Source organism: Polypterus senegalus, chromosome 15 (assembly GCF_016835505.1).
Source record: "Polypterus senegalus isolate Bchr_013 chromosome 15, ASM1683550v1, whole genome shotgun sequence".
NCBI lineage: Eukaryota > Metazoa > Chordata > Cladistia > Polypteriformes > Polypteridae > Polypterus > Polypterus senegalus.
The window spans coordinates 9,816,297-9,843,286 of NC_053168.1; the positions used below are offsets into that span (position 1 = coordinate 9,816,297).

The 26,990-nt window shown below is 44.9% G+C and overlaps 1 protein-coding gene across 1 annotated transcript in view; it reads right to left on the reverse strand.

Annotated features, from left to right (window-relative positions):
* Positions 1–1,543: 1,543 nt before the first annotated feature.
* LOC120516047 (protein cordon-bleu-like) overlaps positions 1,544–26,990 on the reverse strand; it is a 90,743-nt gene continuing 65,296 nt past the window's right edge. Inside the window, exons 5-8 of the mRNA XM_039737482.1 lie at positions 23,725–23,844; positions 14,270–14,437; positions 11,544–11,756; positions 1,544–2,042 (exon numbers count right to left, since the gene is read on the reverse strand). Of these exons, the coding sequence (XP_039593416.1) occupies positions 1,971–2,042; positions 11,544–11,756; positions 14,270–14,437; positions 23,725–23,844 (573 nt within the window). The 3' untranslated portion in view covers positions 1,544–1,970. The remainder of the gene's footprint in view (positions 2,043–11,543; positions 11,757–14,269; positions 14,438–23,724; positions 23,845–26,990) is intronic.

Genomic DNA, 26,990 nt, shown 5'->3' on the forward strand with positions numbered 1-26,990 from the left:
ACTTCAGCGCCTCTTAGGGGCCGGCCTTGGAGGTCGTAACCCTGCCATTCATCACACAAAGGGTTCAAAGCCCTTTTAGGTGGTCGTTCTTTACTTTCTAAAACTTTCAGTTTCCAAAAAGTTGTTACTGGTTTAGGACTCACGCTGGTATTATTAATCAGATTTTTTGACTCTCGTTTTGACTTTTTTGTGGTGTGGTAGATTTTCCACTTTTCACTCTGTTTTTCAGTTTTTGGCTTTCTTTTCTCTTAATTAATTTTCAAATCGTATCATCAAGTGCATCGGTAATTAAGCCGGCTTGTCAGTATAGTCGATTGTCTCAGAAAAAGAAGTGAAAAACGGATGCAAAATTAGACACGAGGTCACAAGACAGCAGTGGTCAGGAACTGAGAAAGGTTGCGATTCAGCAGCTTCGCTGGACAGCCAATTGGATTGCAGCTTTTTTTGTCATGTGGTTGACTTGACTTGACTCAGACAACCCTCCGCCATCCCTAATCTTAACCACAGTGTAATCAGGCGTTATCACTGACGTATAATATGAAGCAATGGAGCGGACCTCTGGAGTCTATTATCAAAAATCAGCAAGGACTGAAACGTAACCCAAAGAATCGAAGATCACGTAAAAGTTCATTGTCAAGAATTCAATAACACAAGGCTTTTTTCTTTGTTTATAAAAGACGTGGCTTGTTTTATCTTTTTTCAGCCTTTAAAAATAATGGAGATGTTGCTCTGTGGATTTTTCAGGTGAAGGAATGAAACAAACAGATCGTATTTTTGACTCAGAACGTTTTAAGAAGACGTTATTTTTCAGGGTGCCATTTTGTTTTTCTTATGGGCGCCACCATTGTTTGTTTCGTTTCTTTGTGACGCGGCAATGCCAGGCTGTTGCGAGGCAGGACGATCGGGAACGTGTGACGTATTATTGTGAGAGAATGAAGGCCAACATCATATGCTTCCAGAGTGTCCCAAGTTTGTGGATAAATCAAAACAACCTTTATGATGGTTAAAAGTGCCTCTGCGTGTGAATACTTTTCTGATTTTCGACTTTAGGTTACACATTTTGGCTTAGGCTGCATTCTGATTATTGACTCTCTTCCTCTCACAGTGTTTCGCATTCTACGATTTTGTCTCACGTCACAGCCATTGTTTCTTTAATTCCTGCCCTCCCTGGGTTGATGTTACAAACCCGATTCGTCTTCTCATTCCATCCACCCTGCACTGTCAGTGCACCACGCTGTTTTCAGCAATGATGGGGTCGCGGTCACAGCTGGCATTAGGCGTGGCACGTCATGGCACAGTTGATATTTAAGATGCTGGCAAGATAGATCAACATCCAAGATTCTTGGTAATTCCAAAACAAACCTTACAGGCGCGCTTCTCTTTGGATTTAAATTTCTGTAGCACACTTGAACTCAGATTTCAGATTTAGATTCATGAAGAAGTTTTTCCCCTACCTGTTAGCAGCCCTTTGCCTGTTTCTTTCGGATTCTTCTCGGCTCCCTTTAACATTTCTTTTCCATCACAGTGCACCTAGTAATGGAGGCGGGGAACCTAAGACAGTGACCACTACCATTAAATATTATGCATTAAATTATACAGAATACAAGCAAAGTATATGTAAGGTTTTAAATATTGAAGGCAAATTCTGCCCTTGTGAATTTCTAACGGTGACTCGCACTCCAGTGTGATTCAATTCAACACACGGTCGTCGTCATTTCTGGCAGTTGTGCCCCGGGACCCTGAGGGTCGTATGATTCAGTCGATTCTATACACAGAGTCATTGTAGTCCACGCACGGGCCTGTGTGAACCTCACTGCTCCACAGCCACAAACACACTTAAACAGTTCTTGGCACACACATTTTTAGTGGATTTGGTTATTTTGTGCAAGATCATCCACAAAAGCCCAGGAGAGTAGCATATGGCATGGTGTTTCCAAAAACTCCTCAGTGGCACCGGTCCCATGGAATCCTTAGGAGCCCAACGATGCCTGCATGGTCCCGAGCCTCCCATTGACGAGTACGGTTTTAGAAGGAACAGGAACCTGAAACGATAAAAAGAACACAAGACGGTGCGATCCAAGTTAAGTAACATCACAGGGAACTGCTTCAGCATCATCTTCAGTCAAATCAGACAAGGAGAAACACGCAGACCAACTGGCCTAAAATAAAATGCTGCAAAAAAGATGGATATGGGGGCCTGCAAAAAGTAGTCAGCCCCCTTGAAAGTCAACCTAATGTTCTGCATGACAAAAGATTTGTACACATATTTATCTATTCAGTAACTGTCCTGTGAACTCTTATGCTATAATATCTTTCTAAAGTCAAAACAAACCATTTACAGTGGTGTGAAAAACTATTTGCCCCCTTCCTGATTTCTTATTCTTTTGCATGTTTGTCACACAAAATGTTTCTGATCATCAAACACATTTAACCATTAGTCAAATATAACACAAGTAAACACAAAATGCAGTTTTTAAATGATGGTTTTTATTATTTAGGGAGAAAAAAGAACTCCAAACCTACATGGCCCTGTGTGAAAAAGTAATTGCCCCCTGAACCTAATAACTGGTTGGGCCACCCTTAGCAGCAATAACTGCAATCAAGCTGCTTATGATAACTTGCAATGAGTCTCTTACAGCGCTCTGGAGGAATTTTGCCCCACTCATCTTTGCAGAATTGTTGTAATTCAGCTTTATTTGAGGGTTTTCTAGCATGAAGCGCCTTTTTAAGGTCATGCCATAGCATCTCAATTGGATTCAGGTCAGGACTTTGACTAGGCCACTCCAAAGTCTTCATTTTGTTTTTCTTCAGCCATTCAGAGGTGGATTTGCTGGTGTGTTTTGGGTCATTGTCCTGTTGTAGCACCCAAGATCGCTTCAGCTTGAGTTGACGAACAGATGGCGGACATTCTCCTTCAGGATTTTTGGTAGACAGTAGAATTCATGGTTCCATCTATCACAGCAAGCCTTCCAGGTCCTGAAGCAGCAAAACAACCCCAGACCATCACACTACCACCACCATATTTTACTGTTGGTATGATGTTCTTTTTCTGAAATGTTGTGTTCCTTTTACGCCAGATGTAACGGGACATTTGCCTTCCAAAAAGTTCAACTTTTGTCTCATCAGTCCACAAGGTATTTTCCCAAAAGTCTTGCCAATCATTGAGATGTTTCTTAGCAAAATTGAGACGAGCCCTAATGTTCTTTTTGCTTAACAGTGGTTTGCGTCTTGGAAATCTGCCATGCAGGCCGCTTTTGCCCAGTCTCTTTCTTATGGTGGAGTCGTGAACACTGACCTTAATTGAGGCAAGTGAGGCCTGCAGTTCTTTAGACGTTGTCCTGGGGTCTTTGTGACCTCTCGGATGAGTCGTCTCTGCGCTTGGGGTAATTTTGGTCGGCCGGCCACTCCTGGGAAGGTTCACCACTGTTCCATGTTTTTGCCATTTGTGGATAATGGCTCTCACTGTGGTTCGCTGGAGTCCCAAAGCTTTAGAAATGGCTTTATAACCTTTACCAGACTGATAGATCTCAATTACTTCTGTTCTCATTTGTTCCTGAATTTCTTTGGATCTTGGCATGATGTCTAGCTTTTGAGGTGCTTTTGGTCTACTTCTCTGTGTCAGGCAGCTCCTATTGAAGTGATTTCTTGATTGAAACAGGTGTGGCAGTAATCAGGCCTGGGGTGGCTACGGAAATTGAACTCAGGTGTGACACACCACAGTTAGGTTATTTTTTAACAAGGGGGCAATTACTTTTTCCACACAGGGCCATGTAGGTTTGGATTTTTTTTCATCCATCTTCTAACCTGCTGAATCCAAACACAGGGTCACGGGGGTCTGCTGGAGCCAATCCCAGCCAACACAGGGCACAAGGCAGGAACCAATCCTGGGCAGGGTGCAAACCCACCGCAGGACACACACAAACACACCCACACACCAAGCACACACTAGGGCCAATTTAGAATCACCAATCCACCTAACCTGCATGTCTTTGGACTAATGGTTAATGGTTGACTAATGGTTAAATGTGTTTGATGATCAGAAACATTTTGTGTGACAAACATGCAAAAGAATAAGAAATCAGGAAGGGGGCAAATAGTTTTTCACACCACTGTATTTAAATGAAGAAGACAAACTCCAATTATTTAGGTTTACTTTTTGTTTGTCTGTGTGCTTCAGTGTCTTGTCTGCTTATTCTTTTCGTCTTCTTTCTGTTATGGGGTCCTTTGTCATGTAATCGACCTCAGTGATTTGCCTGATGTTTAGCAGATGTTGCTGCTCTTCTTTTTCTTTATGCCATGTTACTTGGTTTTGCCTTCTACTGGCACCTTTAGGCAAATCTGACCACCTGATTCATCTTACTCCCAGCTCCAAGCCCGCTATTAGACGGCATCCTGTTACCCCCATAATACTGAGGCAGTAAAGCCTGGAGGACTCAGTCACTGCATCACAGACCTTCTGTGTTGACACTGTGGTACCCTCAAAGACGGCGGGTTGCTTTCCAAACAATAAACCCTGGGTTACTAAGGAGCTAAAGGCTCTCCCGAGTACGAAAACGAGAGCAAATAGACTCTGAAGGACGACTGTATGGCGCCTCACTGTCATTGGTACTGCCAAGGCAGAGGTTTCCCTTCTTTTAAATTTTCTTGCTTTTTTTGTGTGTTCAGACTATTGTGCGTGTTTATATACTGTATATTTATTTATTTATGTGTAAGAGTCAATCTTAGAAAGTTGAAGTTTTGAGTTAAACTCATATTAATGTTTGCATAATTTGAATAGAACATAAATTTCTTTCATAGTCATAGACAACGGTATAGTCTTTTCCCCCTATAAGTTAGTAAGGAGATAGAACCTTCTTACTATAACTGAGAAACAGTGTGATGATAGACCAGTTGTGTTTAGAGAAGGGACTTAAAAGACCCATTTTAAACTCAGAAATGGGATAAGCATACAGTTTTCTGACCGCTTTGAAATGATTCAGAAATGTTAAGTAAATAGTAACGATTTGAGATGTAACAAGATTAAGCTTAGAATTGAACTTTTCTTAACATGAATTTTTCCTTTTTTGCTATTTTAATTTTCTTTTTTTTGTATGAACTGTCTTACTTTGAAACTTTAATAAACTTCTAAAAACAAAGATATTTTGTCTGTGGAATCATTTCTGCACGTCAGGCTCATTTTTGAGTTGAAGCTGCTGAACTTTGGTAATTTTGGGAAAATGCAGCTACAGCGGGGGATCACTGTATATATATATATACATATTTACCGTTTTTACTCATGTATCATGTGTCCTCGTGTAAGATGCACACCCTAATTTGTACAAAGAAAATCACGAAAATTGTTTTGCTCCGTGTACGACGCACGTTGTGATTGTATAGGAAGCGTTTTGGGCACGTTTTCCACGAAATGTCCTTCTGTTTTTGTTGCATGATGAAAGTGCGAGCGAGCGAGTGAGAGAGCCCAAGCAGAAGCTCGCGCTTACATTTCCTCATGTATGGCGCACACCTGATTTTCTAATGCTAATTTCCGGGAAAAAATGTGTGCGTGGTAGACGCGTAAATACGGGGTATATACAGTATATTACTAGCAAAATACCTGCGCTTTGCAGCGGAGAAGTAGTGTGTTAAAGAAGTTATGAAAAAGAAAAGGAAACATTTTAAAAATAACGTAACATGATTGTCAATGTAATTGTTTTGTGAGTGTTATGAGTGTTGCTGTCATCAAGGATTTGATTATCATTATTTCTTTCAATCAGGTTGGTATTTGGAGGTCGTGTTGTGTTCAAGTTACATTCCATGTTGTCAACCGTTGTAAAGATAACCGGTTTCATTCATCAAAGTGTTCACTACCCAAATCGGTACTTGTGAATCTAAGATGTTTAACAGGCATTCCCGGTATTAAGTTGTGGATTTGCCTGCAAATATTTAGCGGCAGTGTGTTTATGAACGTAATTTAAACTTAAGCTTTACACCTTGCTTTCCTACTGCTATGTCTACAAAGGCTTGTTCAGATCCAGAGGGTTGTTCCTTTCTTACAGCATCAATAAACAGCTTGTCTTCCTCTTTATCTGAGACATCACACACTGCATGCACGGGTTTACCTTTCCCAGTCCTGCAAACTCAGTTCACGTGAGCCGCTTGGAGTACATGCATTGAAGGTTCTCAGCCGTGCTTGTGCTATCTCGTGCGATCCTACGATGTCCGCGGCTTTATTTCATGTTAGCTCAGACCCGGCACTTAAAAGTTTCTCTCGCACTTTTGCTGAGTTTGTACCAAACACTATTATATCCCTGACCATCTCATCTTTATTTGCATAAACACAGTCCTTCACCCGCGAATATTTCGCGGCAGCGTGTCTATTGGATAGCTGCTGACGGACGGCCCTAAATGGGCAGGCACTCAATTACGTGGGAGGCGTGGGTGTGGGGGACACAACTCCGCCTCACACGGCGACCGAGCTGCAGGCTATGGCCGTATATATGTACGTAAGTAGGATTCAGTTATGACCGTTACGCGTGGAATTTCAAAACCTGCTTAACTTTAGTAAGTAAGCTGTAAGGAATCAGCATGCCAAATTTCAGCCTTCTACCTACACGGGAAGTTGAAGAATTAGTGACGTTGGAAAGTTCAATATGGCTGACAGTGGCGTCATACCACTGAAATAAGTACGTACATCGGTTTCGGTTAGCGCAGGGAAGCCGCCTACCAAATATCGTGAAGATGGGGCCATAAATAAGAAAGTTGAACATGGTGGACGTTGTCGACCGTTATGACCGTTACGCGTAGAATTTCAAATGAAACCTGCTTAACTTTTGTAAGTAAGCTGTAAGGAATGAGCCTGCCAAATTTCAGCCTTCTACCTACACTGGAAGTTGGAGAATTAATGATGAGTCAGTGAGTCAGTCAGTGAGGGCTTGGCCTTTTATTAGTATATATTGTGACAGATAGGGGGTGCTATCGCTCCCTTGAACCCCTGTCCACAACTCCAGACACCAGATAAAAGTCCACAAGTTGACTTTATTTAATTGCCACAGTGCACAAAGCACCTTCTCCTCCACTATACTCATACAAACACAATTACAAATACAATAAATCAATCCTCCGACTCCCAGACGCGTTGCCACCCTTCCACCCAGCTCAGCTCCCACAGTCCTTTTATATACCCTGACCTGGAAGTGTTCCCAATCCCTAGTCCATGTGATCCTGTATCACTTCTCGGTCAGGTAAAAGTTCTTTTCTTCACCCCAGAAGCCCGTCGCTCTTCCTTTGACGAACTTCCGGGTCATAGGGCACAGATAAGTCTTTGGTCCTCCCTGCAGGTGGTATCCAGCAGGGTCTTGTATAAAAACTACACGTCACATGACTCCCTGCTGGTCTTCGGGGCACCTCCACACTGCAGGGAGGGCTCCCTGGGGGTATTGGCCGGGATGACAAGCCGGCCACATCTCACAATATATATATATATATATATATATATATATATATATATATAAAACTGAAATGCCTTCAAAGTCATTCTTATGAATACAAAACAGCAACATTCTGTTGATCCCACCTTTGCTGATATGCCAATCTGCTTTACAACACCAAAATGAATGTCAAATTTGAAATCCTTGACTCTTAAAATCCTGTGGATTGAAGGATGCCATTTATAAACATTACTGGTCACAAAAGTTTTTTTTTTAATAGAGTCTGTCCCTGCCTTGCACCCAGTGTCCCGCGGTGTGGCTTCAGCTCCACGACCCTAAACTGCACTAAGCATCTCGATCCCCACTGGCTGCTTACGGCCATTTTCCAGTTTAGCGATTCTCGCCAGGCACTCCTGCCACCCTCCTTCCCTTTCGGCAGCCCTTGGTTTTCCCCTCGTCCCCTAGCCTTTCTGCCACTGCAATGAGTGCACATTTTCAAAAAAAAACATGAAAAGACAAGAGTGAGGACTGTGCAGGCCCCGGTGACAATATGAACAACTTATCATTAACAACGAAAAGCAAACAAGCGAGGACTTTGATCAACAATTGAAAGCAAATTATCGCACTTGATGTTTGCCTACTTTAACACACCAAGGCTAAAGTCGGCACGTGTGTGGATTGCGTCAGCCTGTCAGTGAGAAGCGTCCAGCTGTCCAGGTGACTGTGTGTGTGTGTGTTGGGGGCAACACACCCATGTGTTCAGTGTCAACAGCATGAAACGGCCAAAGGGTCGGTAGTAGAGCTGGCTTGTTTGAGCATCTGAGTGGCTTCAAGAGGGGCCATTTACTTAGAACTGTCGACACATTATGGCTGGCTAGGGCCACCAACATGTCATCTGTCCTTATCCTTCATTAATCTCTCATCCACCTGTGACACGCACGGTCAACCACCAGATCCACCTTGCCACCATCTCTGATCTCGACATCTTCGTAATGGCTGTAAGGTAATTTGAGTCCTACCACTTGGGCAGATCCTACCATGTGACATCTCAAGGATTGACCAGGCAAGTGTGGGGTTGCTGTAAGGATTGGCCCCTTCCACTTCTCTCTATATACATCTCCTTACCGGGCTCCATAAAGTGGCCCCTGAACCGATGATATGCAGCTGGACTTATTGTACCTTCCAGAGGACCCCCCGGTATTATCTAGTCTCTACAAGTCTCACTGATATTGCACCCGAGATGAAGGAACAGCATCACCAGCTCAGCTAGGCAAACATGGGCCTTCTTGTTATCCCAGCTCGTCTGTCTATTCAGCACCCCATCTCCATTCTCCTCGGCTCCTCATCACTAACACCCGCCAAATCAGTACGCAGCCTTGCCGTGGTGATCGATGACCAGCTGTCCTTCAAGGTCCATGTTGTTATGTCTTCTCTGTGTCATGAAAGTAAAGCAGCAAAGAGAGGAAAGTACAGAAACAGACAAGGGGTCACAACTAGAAAGGTCAGAAAAAGCAGTGTGACACGCCAAAACGAAACGAGTTAATAAGCGATAGCGAAGGTGAGCACACCATAGATTTAACACCGTCACACACGGGCACCTTGGGGACAACTTAAAGGCTCTGGTGGTGGTAAATTAAATGCCGATCCACAAGATGAGTGCCTCTTCTCTTTCTACTTCTACAGACCGGATGATTGATAGCCCAACCACCTCCGACGTCACTTCCGGTGTCCGCCCCCCTGGACCCGCCTCTTAATATATACAGGTTTGCACTGTCGCCCCAACGTCTTTTCATTTTTTTTGTCAACTTTGTACAGCATACACAGAGACATTTATCCGCAGCTCAAACAGAGAAGGATCGTCCAGAATGACCTGACAGTGAAATTCAGGTCATGGCCTTAAAGGACCAGTAGGTGTGCGCAAACAACAGACAATCTGGAAGATGGTGAATATGCGCGACCCCAAACAATGGTCAAAATGGCCCCAAAATAATCAGTGATCCCAAATATCGACATTAAATATCTGAACAACTCCCAGAAGTTAAGGACACTCCATACACTTTGTATTGCAGATTCACTCAATGCAACATCTGCAAGATCAGGCCGTACCTGAGAGAATATGTAGCTCAACTCCTTATTATGACCTTAAGAGGTCCTAAAATGACTCAAACCCCGGCTATTAACAGTGAACGGTAACGTAGTATTAGGCCTGGGAAAGTTAACGCGTTCATTTTTGCAATTAGCGTGTCGTGATTAACGTGTTAAAAAATACTGTCACATCCAACAAGGCGAAGCCCTCAGGCGGTGTTTTGGTCAGGGCGGAATTTTCATGTAACATTACAAAACAATAATATAAAAAAGTTAAGTGTGTAACTAAAGAATGACATAAACAGCCAGTACGACATTTATATATACTACCTTCATCTAAAGGCTCAACAGGGGTACGCAACGCTGGTTCTGGAGGGCCGGGTTTTCATTTCAAATTACAATCCAATCCTTGGCAGTCTCAGACCATATTTCATTTTATGGCTTGTTGGTCTGCAATGTTACGTTCTTCTATTGTAGATTTTTTTTTTCTTTCCGAGGAAATCATCCAAATGATCTGAAGCCTTATTAAATGTATAATTTTCATTTTCTGCCACATTTTTCTATTAAGTGTTTTATTAAATCAAACAGTGCATGATGAGCACAGGTCAGGTCAGGTTGGGGAGCAGGCCCTGTTACAGCGCATTACCAGCACCCACCGCACGATGAAACAGCTCGGGATCCTGGTTGGCAAACCCCCAAAACGGCAGACAAGCAGTCCAGTCCCACACTCTAGAAATGACAATCTATTTTCCGCAGCCAGGCATTATGTGGGTGTCACCTGGGCCTAGTCCAGCCGCTCGGATCCTCAACAATGAGGATCGCCCTCAGGTAATAGTGCCACATGGCTGTAGTGCCGTAACTGACGCTCCCTCAAAATGCAGGTCATGTGTCTCATTTGGGACTCCGTGAGCAACACAAAGCCAAACCAGCGGGACCCAAGGATTCTCTGAAGAGACACAGGAGTCCACTCTTTGTCTGCACCAGGACTCTAAAGACTTGGACCTTCGTCCTTTTGTAGATATCGGGAGCGCCACACACCCCTTTCCAGTGATCTCATGGCCCCCTATGCTCTCCCAATCTGTCTACTGACTTCACAGGAAGAGTCAGCAGAGACATGAATGTCACTGCCAAGGTATATATGGCGACACTCACGTGGTCCTACACTCCACTCTCGTCTGCTGAGGCCAACCCTGCGTGGCATCCAATGCCAATCCTGACTCTTTTTCCATGTGTAGTTCCTAGCTTGGTGGAACAAGCTGCCCAGCTCCATCCAAACTGTTGTCTATCTCAATGAGTATAAGAAGCTACTGTCTTGTCTCATGAATTTCTCTCTAACTGCTGATGGCTTCCACAGGTTCTTGTAACTAAGGGAGTGTGTAACTCGCCTGCATTTTGTTCCCTTGTGGCCATCAATTCTGTGACCGTCTCCATTTGCCACCCAAAACGGCCCCCACAAGACTGAGGCCTACTCGATTATGACGTCCTCTTCTGTAAATCACTTTGGATAAAGGTGTCCGCTAAACACATACATATAAAATGTACATGTAAAAATGGCAAGGTTTTCAAATTGGCACTATGTGGGCATGTGCACGACTGCGCCCTGGCACCCTGTTTCCTGCCTTGCACACCAATGCTGCCACAATTAAGTGAGTTTGTGAAGGCATGCATGCCAATACTGGATGGTGGCATAGTGGTTAATGTCACTTCTTAACCCTTCCAGGAATCTAGTGGGGGTTCAATCCCCAGCCCTTCCACTCTGCCAAATGTGCACAGTCTTCCTGTGGTTAAAGTTGCTCAGATTTATTCCCACACCCCAAAGATTAACTGGTGGCTCTAAGCGTGCCCCCTTTTGTGTGTAATGGTTGCCCATTCAGAGTTGGTTCTCGTCTTTATTGTCACGTCAGATTCCGGCTGCCTGGACAGACAATGCATATGAGTGTAGCCCCTTTATTATGGAACGATACGCTGATCATGAAGGGCGCTTTCTGTCACAGCTCTCCTCACTATTGTGACATGTATAAGATGTGGCACAAATCACAGTGACGCCAGTACCTTCTTTAATTGTGCTGCCCCGGCTCCTGTTCGGATGGCTTCCATTAATGCTTCCCTTGCTCCGCTGTTGGCACAGGCTGCAGATGGCAAACGCGGTTGACTCAGTTTACTGTGTTGATTTGGGAGAGGAGGTGGAGGCGGTGGACACGATTCGACCGGAAAGTCACCTTCAGTGGCGAGTGGCGAGTGCTCTTGAAGAGATTCTGAAGTCATCTGGAAAACAAAGAATAAAAATAATAAGTTCCATCCGTCCGTCGATCCATCTATGAAAATTCCACTGTAACAATTACGCAATTACAAGGCACTGGTGTCTCATGCCGAGCAGTTCCGGCTGTTGCTCGAGCTGATGTTTTAATGAAATTTTGAAATGATTACATTCAGTTTGCTTAAAAAAGTCCATGCGTTCATCTTAAAATCCTCTTAATTCAAATTATACAGGACTGGAGCCAACCTTGAAATGGGGTGCCAGTCGAACACAGGATTCCACTGGCACACTTACAGTACCTATATGATGGGGAGATTCACAATAAGCCAATTAAATTATCCCAAAAATTTTGAGATGTTGGAGGAAAAACTAGAAAACGGGGAGAAGACACAGGGAGGTCAGGCAAAAGCCACAGAGAAAGTGAGCAGGCTAGGATTTGAACCCAGGACTTGCCAGCTTGGACACTCACTACACTGTCTATCTGGTTCTGTGCCCGCACAATTTAAACAAAATGCCAAAATCTCCACTCAGCAACATGAGAGACAACTGGATACTTGTCTGATTTGCCATTTCATCCATAGGGCGGTTATGGTGCCCCGTCATCCATCTCATACATGTCAGAGCAGATAAGGACCAGGAGGAAGTGAAGCCAATCGAGGCCTCCTCAGGTTTAAGGCAGGAAGCAGCCTGGACAGGATGCCAGTTCATCAATTTAGAGTCTTCATTTAACAGCACCAGGCCATGACCTGACACACTCGCTTATACCAGGATGATTTAGTGGTTCAAATTAACCTATTAGTGCCAGTCCAGCAATTGGCATACTTATACCAGGCCAATTTAGAGTCACTAATTCATTTAATGGTACCAGTCCCTCAGCCAATCACCTGGAAAATGTACTCATACCATTAAGACACACCTTCTCCAAGACACACCCACTCCATGACACGCCCATCTGAAACTTGGCATTACTCCTCCCACAACCCTAATCTCACCCATACTGTAAGGATATTAACTTAATGGTATCAGTCCATCACCTGGCACACTCTCTCATATATGGCCCATTTAGAGTGCCACACAAACACCTTCAAATTCACTCATACCATTAAGAGTTATTAATTAGAGCTACCAGTCCAGTACCTGGCACACTCACTATGCACCAGTTTCAAGTCTTCAATTTACCTGATCATGCCATGTCATGGGTTGATGAGCTCACTCATACTGGGCCAGTTTTGAGTCACCACCTAACTTGATGGTTTGGTGCCAGCCCATCCCCTAAGCAGATTCTTAAATACCCAGCCTTCAATGAAAGGCACCAGGCCATGACCTGGCACTCTCACTCATGCCAGGCTGATTTAGTGTTGCAAATGAACCTATTAAAAGTGCCAGTCCAGCACTTGACTCACATATTCACTCCAGGCTACATGACACTACATGCCACACGTACTCCAAGACACACCCACAAGAAGACACGCCCACCCAATAATTGTCATTACTCCTCCCACAACCCTAATCTTAGCCACAGTTTATGGATATTAACCTAATGGTTACTAACGGTACCAGTCCATCTCCTGGCACACTCCCTCATATCAGGCCAATTTGCAGTGCCAGTCAAACACCTGGAAAATTCACTCATACCATTAACAGTCAACAATTAGTGATATTAGACCACTCACTACCTGGCACACTCACTATGGGCCAATTTCAACTCTCTGATTAGCTTGACTGTGCCAGGTCATGGGCCAATGGGCTCTCTCATGCCGGGCCAATTTTGAATCAATGGCAACCCATTACCTGGCACAGGATCCAAAAGTGGCAAGTCTGTCACCTGGCACAGTTACTTGTGTTGAGCTGATCAATAGTCACCAGTTAACCTGAAAGTGCCAGGTGACCACCTGGGACTTTCACTTCTATAAGGCCAATTAATAGTCATTCATTAACATTACCTGGCACACTCATGATGGGTCAGTTTAGACAATTAATATGGCAACGCCAGTCCAACACCTGACACACTCACTGATTCCAGGCTAATTTACAGCCTTAAATTAACCTAATGGTGTCAGTCAATCACCTGGAAAATTCTGTCATAGAGTCTTCAGTTAACAGCACCAGGCCATGATCTGGCACAGTCACTCACATCAGACTGATTTAGTGTTGCAAATGAACCTAACAGTGCCAGTCCTGCACTTGACATGTCCATTAAGGGTCAGTGCAGAGTCTTCAAATCATGTAATGGTGCCAGTTCACCAGCTGGCTGACTCCCTTGTACTGAGCCAAACTGAAGACACCAGTGTGACAGATGACAGATGGCTATGACAGAAAAACTGAGGCACACAGAAAATCCCGCGTAGAGATGGGCAGAATGTGCCAACACCACATGGACAGCACACAAGCTGGAATTTGAACCCAAGCTGATGCAGCTGGACTACTGTGCCACCATGCTTACGCTACTTGTGATCGATATCGGAGAATTCAAATCCCTTGGAGCCCGTTTTCCCCCTCCAAGTCACGTTTTGGCCTGTACCTTTTTAAGATGATTTGAACCAGCGTCCGCATGAATGGCGTCAACCTGTTTTTCTTTGGAATGTGAAAATTCCGCTGCTGGGAAGGAAGGGGAATGACCATTTGCAGCATTCTGGACATTTTCTAAATTCTTTACATGGCTTATTTCTGTAGATGCTGTTGAAGAGATCTGTTGAGAGAACAAAAGAAAAAAAAAATATAGTAAAATGAATTTTCCATTCTTATGTCACAACTTGAAGGACTGTACCCAGATAGTACCCTGGTGCAAGTGGGCTTTAGAAGAGACACTGACCAAAACAAGAACACCGGTCACTCCGTTCACAGCCAATGTCCTGAAATGAGAGGAGGCGCGCTGAGACATCTACGCAGCGGTGGTCTCGAAAGTGGACCGTAGGGCACATTCAAGCAGGAATTCTGCCGCACACCAGTAAAATCAATTCAGTTCAATGTCACAGCCGAGGAGCACAGTGCATTTTTAAAATTATTTATTTATTATTAACTAATAATTAATTTATTATTAATTAATTAATTTATTCATATTTTGCACCTGTACAGACACTGAAGCGCCACATCAGTGCGTTTCCACTGCATGACACAGGAAAGCCTGCCCCTTGCTGTTTCCTAGCAACTACTCCGTTCTGTTTTCTGAACACATGACTGATCATGTGAGACCTCAGGAGCTCTGCTCAAGAGCCAATCAGATTCCATGTTTATGTCACATGATTTACAAAGCAAAAAACCCCAAGGTGGCTCTGGCTGTGGCTCACAGTACTACATGACACGCCCACCACAGGACACACCCACTACGAGACACGCCCTTCTGAAAGTTGTCATTACTCCTCCCACAACCCCAATCTTAACCACAGTGCAATGAAGCACCAGGCCTGGCGTGATTATGTTGAGAAAAGTGCAAATGACTGGCTGGTGTCACATAACCTGACTGGCACAAAATGCAAACGCCACTAAATGTCATCAGATATGTCCAGTTTGATTGGCTCCTCAGTGGAGTGGCGTTCTGGAGGAACGTGGGTATACAGTACATGTGCTGATGTGAGTGGCAGCCCAACCAGTAGTGGCGTCTGCCTTACGTTATCTTTCTGTCTTTTTCTTTCTCTTCTTTTCTTACAGCGTAGCTATAGTGCCTTCTCGATTGACTGTGTACAACTGTACGTGTGCCGTGCTTTAGTTTCAGTTCTCTATGGATGTGGATCATTTTACAACATAAGTGACCGGCAGGGAATTCATTTACACGAAGGAAGCGCTGCTCGCACTCCGAATGAAGAGATGTCCTGGTGGAGTGCAGATCATTCCGGAAGAACTAAGGAGCAGGTATCGGGGATGCAGGGCCGGCGCGAAGGTAAAGGCGAAGCTTGAGAACAAGTGCAGGAAATAGAAACCATCTATTTGATCAGAGATAATGGGGAATGGAAACTCGCTGGTCAACAAGATGGCTGAGCTAGCAGCACTAATTAAAATCCATGGGCCCATAGGGAGTGCAGTTTGTTGTGTCTGACAGAGATTCCTGATGCGAGTGTGGACATCCTGGGGTGCACAACCAGTAACAGCCGACATGGACGCTAAATGATGTGGCAATAGCAATGGTGGGGGTGTCTTGCACTGTTTATTAACATCAGGTGGTGTAACCCGGGGCATGTAACAGGCAAATACCATGAAGAAATTGAAGGTCCCCTGTAGCCAACGCAGATGCAGCACCGCGGACCTTCATTAAATTTCCAAATGTTGTCACAGGAACATCAAGCTGCTTGGAGGTGGTCTTCTAGCCTTTGACTTTCACGTGCCTGCCTGTCATTTTCCTTATGATATCTCCTCAGACCACTTTTGCCTTCTCTGGTCCATAGTGTGGGACACACAATGACACCAAAGAGCAGAGTGACGACCCAATATCTTATATATATAAACGTCTACACGTGGGTCTGTCTGCGAGGCTACAGCGTGAAGCTCAAAAAGAGGGCAAGGCGGCCCGAAGTTAATGAGTCGGAAGAAGAAAGAAGTGCGAGACTACAGCATGAAGCTGAAAGAAAGCGAACTGCCGACGAAAGACAAACTCACTTAGCTGCTGATAGACAACGGAGGGGCAGCACATCGGCAAAACGAAACCACCGAGGGGAGAGAAACTCGCTTAACCGCTGATAGACAGAGTCGGGAGGAGGGAGGCAAAGCTTGCCGGAGAGGAGTGGAGGAGAAAGAAAAAGAAGAAGAAGAATAAAGTATTGGGATTGTGTGTGCTTAGTTCTTGGACTGTGGAAGGTGTTGCCCACAAGCAGAAGAAAAGAAAAATAGAAACGTTTATTTGTTTTTAAGTGTGCCTCCTGCATCTGTCTGTGTCGGGTTAAGTGCTGGCATAGCGTCATTGTCACAACAGATGAGACTAAGGTCGAGTTATTAGGTCACAACCAGAGGTGCTAGGCATGGAGAACCAAAAAACACCCAGCATTCCAGGAGAAGAACTTGCTGCCTACTGTAACACTTGGTGGCGGGTCCATCATGTTAAGGTTCTAGCACGGGTACTGGAAACCTGGTTAAAGTGGAGGGCCGTGTGAAGTCCTCCCAGTATCAGCAGATTCTTGACAAGAATGTTCAAGAGTCAAGTCACAAAGTTGGATGTTTCACAACGACAATGAATCCAAAGCACCGTTCACAATCTACCAAGGAGTTCACACAAAGGCACAAGTGCAATGTTCTAGAATGGCCATCCCAGTCCCCAGACCTGAACATCACTGAACATGTACATGAACATGTCCGTACTGACCCCTACTCTCTTTTCTTCCGGACTGACCCCTAGCCCCTACCCTACTCTCTTTTCTGTTTCTTTTTCCGGTTTCTTTGTGGTGGTGGCCTGCGCCACCTCCACCTACTCAAAGCTTCATGATGCTCCAACAATGATGGACGGATTAAAAGGCAGAAGTCTACGTGACCATCATCATCATCAAGCCCTTCCGTGAGAACCCTAAATCCAAAGAGGACTGTTTCATTTATGTGAGGTAGAATGCCCAGAGGGGACTGGGCGGTCTCATGGTCTGGAATCCCTACAGATTTTAGTTTTTCTCCAGCCGTCTGGAGTTTTTTTGTTTTTTCTGTCCCCCCTGGCCATTGGACCTTACTCTTATTCGATGTTAATTAATGTTGACTTATTTTATTTTCTTATTGTGTCTTTCATTTTTCTATTCTTTATTATGTAAAGCACTTTGAGCTACTGTGTGTATGAAAATGTGCTGTAGAAATAAATGTTGTTGATGTAGGGATTGATTTAAAGCAGGCTGTCCACGCTTGGACCCCATCAAACCGGACTAAACTGGAGGCATTTTGTCTGGAAGAAGGGTCCAGAATACCAGCAGCCAGAATTCGGGGACTCGTCGGTGGCGATAGGAGTGGGGCGTCTTCAGGCTGACATTTATGCAATACTAAATATTGATGGGATTATTCCTTTGGGTGGCACAGTGGGTAGCGCTGCTGCCTCGCAGTTAGGAGACTCGTCTGGGTTCGCTTCCCGGGTCCTCCCTGCGTGGAGTTTGCATGTTCTCCCCGTGTCTGCGTGGGTTTCCTCCCACAGTCCAAAGACATGCAGGTCAGGTGGATTGGCGATCCTAAGTTGTCCCTGGTGTGTGTGTATGTGCGCCCTGTGGTGGGCTGGCACCCTGCCCGGGATTTGTTCCTGCCTTGTGCCCTGTGCTGGCTGGGATTGGCTCCAGCAGACCCCCCGTGACCCTGTGTTAGGATATAGCGGGTTGGATAATGACTTATTCCTTTGGGGCGCCCACATTTTGTATAACGCTCATTAAATTGGTTCTGCTGGTCCAATAAAACATATTTCGCTACTGAAATGTTGCTCTTTCCATAAGGTATAAAATACGTTAAAATGAAGTGGCTGCCTCAAAAGCTTAGCAGGCTATAAATCGATACCGTGATTTACATCAGGGGGGCTCAAACTTTTACACAGCACTGTATTTAGCTCATTTCATTTCAGGGATTTGTGTTTCCAGTGAGGTCCTAAAATTAATCCCCCTGCAGATAACGCATGGGGGCGGAGACTGTCTATCAATAAAATGTGAAAACTTCCACGGGGTGAATACTTTTTATAGGTGCTGTAAATAAGAAGCCAGATTAGCCCACTGAGTGCTGCCCCCCCCAACTGTGCAGTTCAAGTGCAGCGTGGTGATGGGAGGCTCAAAGGTGGCCCACCGCCAACAACATGCCATGCACGACTGCCTCATACCGGCTTATCATGCCGTTCCCACATCGCTTGGAGTGAATTGCTGGAATCCCAACTCCGTAATGACCTTGGCGTTTTAAAGCTGGGGTAAAAAGACTTGTTTATGGTGCCTTGCACCGTCCGAGATGTGCTCACGTTTCACTGCACAAACATCCATCCCTCCGTCTTTTATCCGGCCTGCGTAGTTCAGTTCAGGGTCGTGGAGACCGAAGCCTGCCAGGTAGCAGCCAAACATGGATGACTGCCAGTGCGTCACAGGGTATGCCATTTATTAATACAGAGAGAGCCTATGAAGGGCTGCCAGTGAACCTCAAACATACGCTTTTGGGATGAACTTACCCGGGCAGCCAGAGGAAAAACCCGAAATACCAACACGGGCAGAACATGCAGACGTCACGCAGACAATGGCCAGGCTGGGATTTGAATCGAGGACTCTGGAGCTGTGCCACTCCACACCACGTAACCCAAGCTAACCCCTCACCCCGCTGTGCCACCAGCCTACGGGACGCAACCTAAAGATGTTAGCCGCCACTTGAAGAGCTCCTGTCTGAACAGGAAAAGGACGAGCTGACTTTGCCGTTTTTGTTTTCCTTGGGTGGAATATTCCCGAGTTTGTTTGATCTGTGATAACAGTTTGAATTTTGGCTGCCAGTCAACCCAACTGAAGCGATGCAAAGGCACAACCAGTTTTTTTATGTAAAGCTGGTAAACGTTCTTCTTTTACTGGAATGCACTCAACGGACCGCGCTGGCGCAGCGGCTAATGCTGCAGCGGGACACCTCCACGTCCCTGGGCTCCTCTTGGTCCAGTCAGTGTCTGGGTGGAGCTGGCTTGTTCTCCTTGTGTTTATTCTCACTGAAGTGACAGTAATGGCCCACACACAGTCACAGCCGACCAGAGTGCAGGTGCCCAGTCCTGGACGGGATGCTAGTTCTGTGGCTACCTTGTATACGTCATGTCATTTGCTAACCAACTTAGTCCTGAAGAGGGTGTGCGGGGGCCTGCTGGAGCCCATCCCAGCTAGCATAGGGGGACAGGCCGCAACAAACCCTGCACAGGGCGCCAGTCCATCGCTGGGCAAACGCACAGAGACACACACACAACAACAACCACACATTAGGGCCAGTTTAGTATCACCAATCCACCCAACCTGCACCTGGAGGACACCCACACTGGGGAGACGGGGAGAACATGCAAACTCCATGTGGGGAACCTTTTATATGCATTATGTAATAGTAAAGGCTTGGGGGGGCTTAGCAATCAGCACTGCTACCTGACAATTCCACGAGGCAGGGTTCAAATCCTGGCCAGGTTACTATCTGTCTAGAGTCTGCATGTTCTCCTGGTGGGTGCCCGTTAGATACACATTCGCACATACACTCATAGTTCACCAATGTGGAGATGCCAAGTCCTGGTCTGAGCGGCTTCATGCGATATGACTTGGTCTAATACTGCATGAGGGTGGTCCGATGATTAGTGTTGCTACCTAATGGTTCCAGGAGATGGGATACAAATCCCAGCCTGTGGGATATTCCTGTGGGTATTCTGAAATTCTGGTTACCTCTTCATGACATTAACGGCAGGGCACTTGCCCACATACACACTTATATTTCACCAATGTGTAGTTGCCCAGTGTTGAAAGGAATACCAGCTGGGCGACTACATGCTATATGACTTATCTAATGTTGCACAAGGGTGGCTCAGTCATTAGTGTTACTGGGAGATGGGGTTCAAATCCCAGTGTGGAGTCTGCATGTTCTCTTTGTGGGTATTCTTTAGATATTCTGATTGGCTCCCAAAGACCACCATTGACAAAATACATGCCAACCTACACTCATAATCAGCCAACGTAGAGGTGCCCAGTTCTGGAGGGGATGTCGTCTCCTGGTCTTTTCCATCACTCACAATAATCCCAGAGGCTCAATGACCATCAGTAAGGACATCGGTGTAGATTGACCAGGAAACCATCAACTTTGTCTTCAGATGCAGCTAACACTTTATTACCACAGACTGGTACAGAGCCAGCAGAGCAGCTGCCACCAGTCCGATCTACTTGACAATCTCATGCCCTCCCTCTCATTGAACAATCTTTTTTTGATTTGCTTTTTGTAAAGGACACACATTCGCAAAGGTGTTTAACTCAATTCAGAGTCTGAGGGTACTGCGCACTATCCCAGGAGCACCGGGCACAGACTGGTAGAGGTGCCAGTCATATACACATCCAATCTCACTCATACTGTTGCCAATGTGTGAGTCCAAAGAAAAGTGGCATACCAACCGGAAATAAAAAAAAATAAACAACACAAAACCCTGGACCCGGGATTTGAACCCACAGTCATGTGAAAAGAATCCACCTTATTGAAATAGTCGACGTTTTTCAACATATTTGAAGAGGTAAACCGCAGACCCGCAGACAAAGGGGATATAAAGGACTGGAATAAAAACACACGGACGGTTTGTGATTTCAATCATTCTTTAAACAGGAATATCAGGAGATGTGATGGTCTACTGGGCGAAAAACGTAAGACCACCCCTGACCTCAGAAGCTCAAATTGCCCCTTTTAGCAGAAATGACTTGTGTAGACATTTTGCATAACTGCCCACCCGTCTCTGACATCGACTTGGTGACATTTTGGACCACATTTTCCTTCTGGGGACAAATAAAACCTTTTCTTTCTTTCTTTCTTTCTTTTTCTTTCTTATAGTGCCAATCCATTTTTCATTCATTTATTTATTAGTCATTTATTTATGGATGTGAATCCTGGAACTCGCTACTGCCAAGCAAATCCGCACACCAGAAGCCTTCCACATCCACTGCCTCCAGAATATCCTGGATATCACCTGGGAGGACAGGGTTCCACAGATGAAAATTCTTGAATGCTGCTCATCAACTAGCATTGAGGTCTTGCTGCTCAGCCGTGTCTTCCACTCGTTCACTTATGTTATGTGCATGGATGAGTCTTGGCTTTCCTGGAGAGTCCTGTATGGTGAACTTGCTGAAGGATAGCGACCTCAAGGTGGGCCGAAGAAACACTGGGGAGGGGGACTACTTGAAGTGTACTCTCAAGGTCTGCTCCATTCTACATATGCACCTGGAGACACTTCCTGGGGACTGTGTGCTTTGGAAATTGGCAAGAATTGAGGGAGTCCATCACTTTGAACAACAGCGGGCCCATCAGCAACAGGAGAAGAGAACAGCGAGACATCACCATTGAAACCAACCCACTACATCTGGGGGGAAATTCTCTTGAACATCATGCCTCCTGGGTCTGCTTTTCCTAAATTGGCCTGATCTTCCACCAGCATACACACAAGAGAGGGAGTGATGGAGATGGACAAATGGATTAAAGGCGTCATCGTTGGATCGAAAGACAGCCACTGACTGTCTGTCTATCATATCTATTATATAGTGCCTTTCCTATTCATCTAACTATCTATCTATTATATAGTGCCTTACGTATCTATCTTTCTTTCTATCATATATAGTACCTTTCATATCTATTATATAGTACCTTTCCTATCTATCTATCTATTCCTGCCAACTATGCTAAAATATCTATTTATCTATCATACTGTATAATGCCATTCACATCTATCTCTCATATAGTGCCTTTCCAATTCATATAATTATCCATCTATTATGTAGTGCCTTTCCTATCTATTATATAGTGACCTTCATATCTATCTATCTATCTATCTATTATATAGTGCCTTTCATATCTTTCTATCTATCTATCATATAGTGCCTTTCATATCTATCTATCTATCTATCTATCACAAAAATGCCTCCACTTCCAAGATGTTTGTGGGTTTTTTTCTGGTTCTGCCAGTTTTAATTCCCCCACAACGTTTCACTGGAATTCAAATCAGGGCTTTGTCTTGGTCCATCCATAACCCTCCACTTCTTCTTTTTCATCCATTCCTTGGTGGATGTGCATCATTATCCTGTTCGATGGTCCAGTTCAACTTCACTTTGTGCACAGATGGCTGGCCTCACATTCTCCTCAAGCACACTTTGATAGGATGCAGAGTTCAGAGTTGACTCAACAAGTGCCAGCTGCCCAGGACCTGTGGTACCATCACATTTCCAGTACAAGGCTTCACAGTTGGTATAAGGTTCTTCTGAAATGGTGTCACCAGTTCACACCAAACATGTCTACTGTTACTGTGGCCAGACAACTCTGTCTTTGATTCATCTGCACGTGTGGTTCCAGAAGGCCTGGTCTTTGTCTAGAAATTCAATGGCTAACTGCAGTCTTGCTCTGATGTTCTCTTTGGCTTTCTCTGGCACTCCTCACTTGCAGGTCTCATTTGTTCAACCTTTTTCTGACTGTAGATGCCTGCACGTGGACACCGTTTTTGGATAGAGTTACCTGAAGATCCCTCAATGACATTTCGGGGTTTTCGAGAGACTTTTTTTAGTATCAAACAGTCAGCTCTTGGACTGATTTTGCTGGGCCAGCCAAATAATCAGCTGTTGGAAATTTATGCCACATGTAGACAATTTTTCCTTAAGCTGGAATGACTGGCTTCAAATAATTTGACGATCTTTTTAAATCCCTTGAAAGACTCCGAGGCATCCACAGCCCTCTCTCTGAGGGCCTTAGGGAGCTCTTGTGATCTTGGCATGGTGGTACCACTCACATCAATAGCAAAGAGAACAGCAGACCCTCAATAGTCAGGCCCACCTGCAGACTCACTAAGGGGGTCTGATGTTTGGCACCTCATCTAGAACCCCTGATTCTAAACTGATGGATTTGAAGGTGGTGATTAATGGAGGGGTGGACTTACTTTTTCCATGTGACAAATCTAAATGACGAGACGGAACACACAGTGTCAGTGTGATGTGTCATTTGTTCAAACTCATCACCTTTATCAGTAGGCCCTGTTGGTATGAAGATCTACTGCCTGCCTTCTCAGACATGATGAATGAGTCAAGAATGTCCATGGGGTGCACTTACTTTTTCACACGACTCTACACCAGGTCAAAATGAAACTTTCTAACTTGTTGGGGATCCCTATTTTGAGCAAAGGATGGACAATAAGAAAATTACCCCCCCAAGCCTCTGGGACCCTGCACTGGAAAAAGTGAGTTTCAAAAATGGAGATGCATAGATAAGTCAGTGAGCCTGTCGAAAGAAATATATTATAAAACAAAAATAATTATGCACAAAATGAGATTTTAAATTTCAAATCAAATTCCAACCGGCCCACTCTGCACTTACCTTTCTTAATCCCGATATTCCATTCTGAGCCCGAATGGCTGCCAGCAGCTGGGATCTTTGACCTTCTGCTTCAACAAAGGAAGGCTTCTGGTGGTCAGCACTCTTAATAGGGTCAGGTGTCTAGAAACAGAAATTTAAGACGTCTTAAGGTATCCACAAAAATTACAAAAAAAAAAAAGAAAATCATATGAGACAGAACATTTATATAATAGTGTCCAACCAGGGAAAAGCGTCCCAAGATTCAGATACGAAAACCCATCCATCCATTCAGGGCTGCAGGGATAACCCAAGTGCTTCTCCATGGCGGTGCTGAGCACATAGTGAGAACCTACCACATGGGTGAAACCCTCACGAGATACACCCACTCACACACCTATGGGGCCAATGTAAGGTCGCCACTGCAGGCTCTTTGGGAGGAAGAGCCACAAAGACACGGGGACAACATGCAAAGTTTGCAGAGAAAGGGCCCAGGCCAGGATACTGGTCAATGGAAACCAAAATCACCAACCCACTGGGGGCTCATTCAACATCACACCAAAAATCAAAAGACAGAAACTGAACTCCCAGGCTGATCCAACCTGTGTGAACTTCATCACAGCAACGCCTAATGTGACTCAGTAGTGTGTATGCCAATCAAACCACCCACCACATTAAAATCAGGTCTGGGCCTTCTCCTGATGAGATGGTGTCCTGGTGGGTCTCCTCCCAGACCTGCATCAGGGAGCTCCTGGACAGTCAGACCAAAACATCCTCCGAGAGCAAGTTCTCCCTCTCGTCCCAGAACAGTCTGGTGACCCACATGATGGAGCACCGGGCCATAAGGCAAAAGTGAGAATTAAGTGGCTTGGGGAACAGAATATCAAAATTTGGGGTCCATGGCGAGGAAACTTCCCAGACCTTAATCCCATTGAGAACTTGTGGTCAATCCTCAAGAGGTGGGTAGACAAACAAAAACCCACCAATTCTGATTCTGCAAGAATGGGCTGCCATCAGTCAGGATTTGGCCCAGAAGTTGATGGACAGCATGCTAGGGAGAGCTGCAGAGGTCTTGATAAAGAAAGAAGGGCCAACGCTGCAAATATTGACTCTGCGCATAAACTTAATTGTCAATAAAAGCCTTTGAAACTTCTGAACTGCTTGTATTTCTACTTCAGCACACCATAGAAACATCTGACACAAAGATCTAAAACAACTGAAGCAGCCAACTTTGTGAAAACCAACACTTGGGTCATCCTCAACACTTTTGGTCACTGCTGTACAGGGATACCCCAAAATGAAAACCTGCTCTGAGTGCTCTGGACCACAGACTGGGTTCAAAGGTTCACCTTCCAACAGGACAAAGCAAAGACAACACAGGGGAGTTTTAGGGACAACTCGGGGAATGCTTGAGTGACCCAGCCAGTGCCCGGACTTGAACCAAATTGAGCATCTCTAGAGAGACCCGACAATAGAGCTGTCCACCGATGGACTCCATCCAACCTGGCAGGGCTTGAGAGGATCTGCAGAGAAGAATGGCAGAAAATCCACCAATCCAGGTGGGTAAAGCTTATGATCTCAGAAAAAAGGAAACTCCAGTGCTAGAATGACTGCCAGAGGTTCTTCAGCTTAGCTACTGAGTAAAGGGTCTCAAGAATTGTGTCAATGGGGTGTTTCATGGTTTCACTTTGTCACTATGGGTTATTGGGATGAGTTGAATGAATTTTAGGGACAACTCTGGGAATGCTCTTGAGTGGCCCAGCCAGAGCCCAGAGACAGATGGGGGGGTGGGGGGTGTTAGGAGCATGCACTGATAGCACGGTGCCAAACCCACCACATGACAAATCCACCTGGATTGGGACCCAAGTGCAGTAGGTGACAGAGCCCAGACTTGAACCAAAGTGAACTTCTTTGGAGAGACCTGACAACAGAGCTGTCCACCCATTGTCTCCATCCAACCTGACAGAACTTGAGAGGACCTGCAGAGAACAATGGCAGAAAATCCCCCAATCCAGGTGTGTGAAGCTTGTCGCATCAAACTCAAGAAGACTCCAGTGCTGGAATGGCTGTTCTTCAATGAAGCCCTAAGTAAAGGGTCTCAATGCTTGTGTCAATGGGGTGTTTGATGGTTTCACTTTGTCGTTATGGGCTACTGAGATGGGCAAAAGAAAGAAACACCCAACATGATAAAGGGTGCAGAAAGAGAAGGGGTCTGAAGACTTTCTGAACCCACTGTAGAATCCAATAAATCCTGTGGCATCTTTTTATTCGGAACTGCTCAGCCTTGACTGAGGCGCACAAGGACTAAGCGTGACATCACAGCCCAAGAATGAAGTTCGCCATTAAACTCGTCTTCTGGGACGCGAGCCAGCGAGCAGGCGGCTTGTTTTCGCCTCAGGCCCCTCTACCCTTTTACACAAAGCAGCTTGTTGAGACTTGAACCCTTCCTCATGAGGCTGACCTGCACTGTCATGCACGCTGAAGCTGCACATTTATGCCTTCCTGATATTTCATTTACTTTTAAACTTTCTCTTGTTCCATGTTCATCAATTAACAAATGGAATTACAAAAAGCATTGATCAGAAACGTTCACCAACTTTGGTCTACTGGTTGGCACCACCAGTCGATAAGCTCCTGTCTGTGAAGAACCTGCATGTCCTCTAACTTTCCACTAACATCTTTCAAGTTAGACATACTGGTGACTTTATGCTGGCCCAGTATGAGGGGAGTGACCTGCAATGGACCCATCCCATCCAGGTAGAGGCCTTACTGTGCCCCCTGAGCATCTGGGATGGGCTCCTTGCAGAGTAAAAGCGCATATACAGTTGAAAATGGATGGATGGAGTTTTACCACATATACAGCGTCTTCATCAGATCATCTTGAAAAGGTTTCACCAGGTCCTAAACTGACACTTACTGTGCTGAGTTTACCAGTAAGACCAGTAAAACATCTTCTCTTTAAAATTTTTGCATAAGCCGTTCATTTCTAAACATATTTCTACCTACTATATATATATATATATATACTTAAGTCAGAGACTTAAAGTTTAAATCCGAACAATATATTCAATCTCTTCATTGTTCTGTTATTTCACCGTGTAATCATTTCCGTTTGTTTGTGCTAATGCGATCTTTACTATAATTTTTTTGAGATTTTCGAATTTTAGTATTTTCATAATCCCTAACCTGCTCTGCATGTGTATCGTACCAACGTTTTTGAACCTCATTACGACTTTCTACTTTGTCATCTACTCTATGTCTTTTACTTCCAGCCCCGGGTGTGGTTAAAT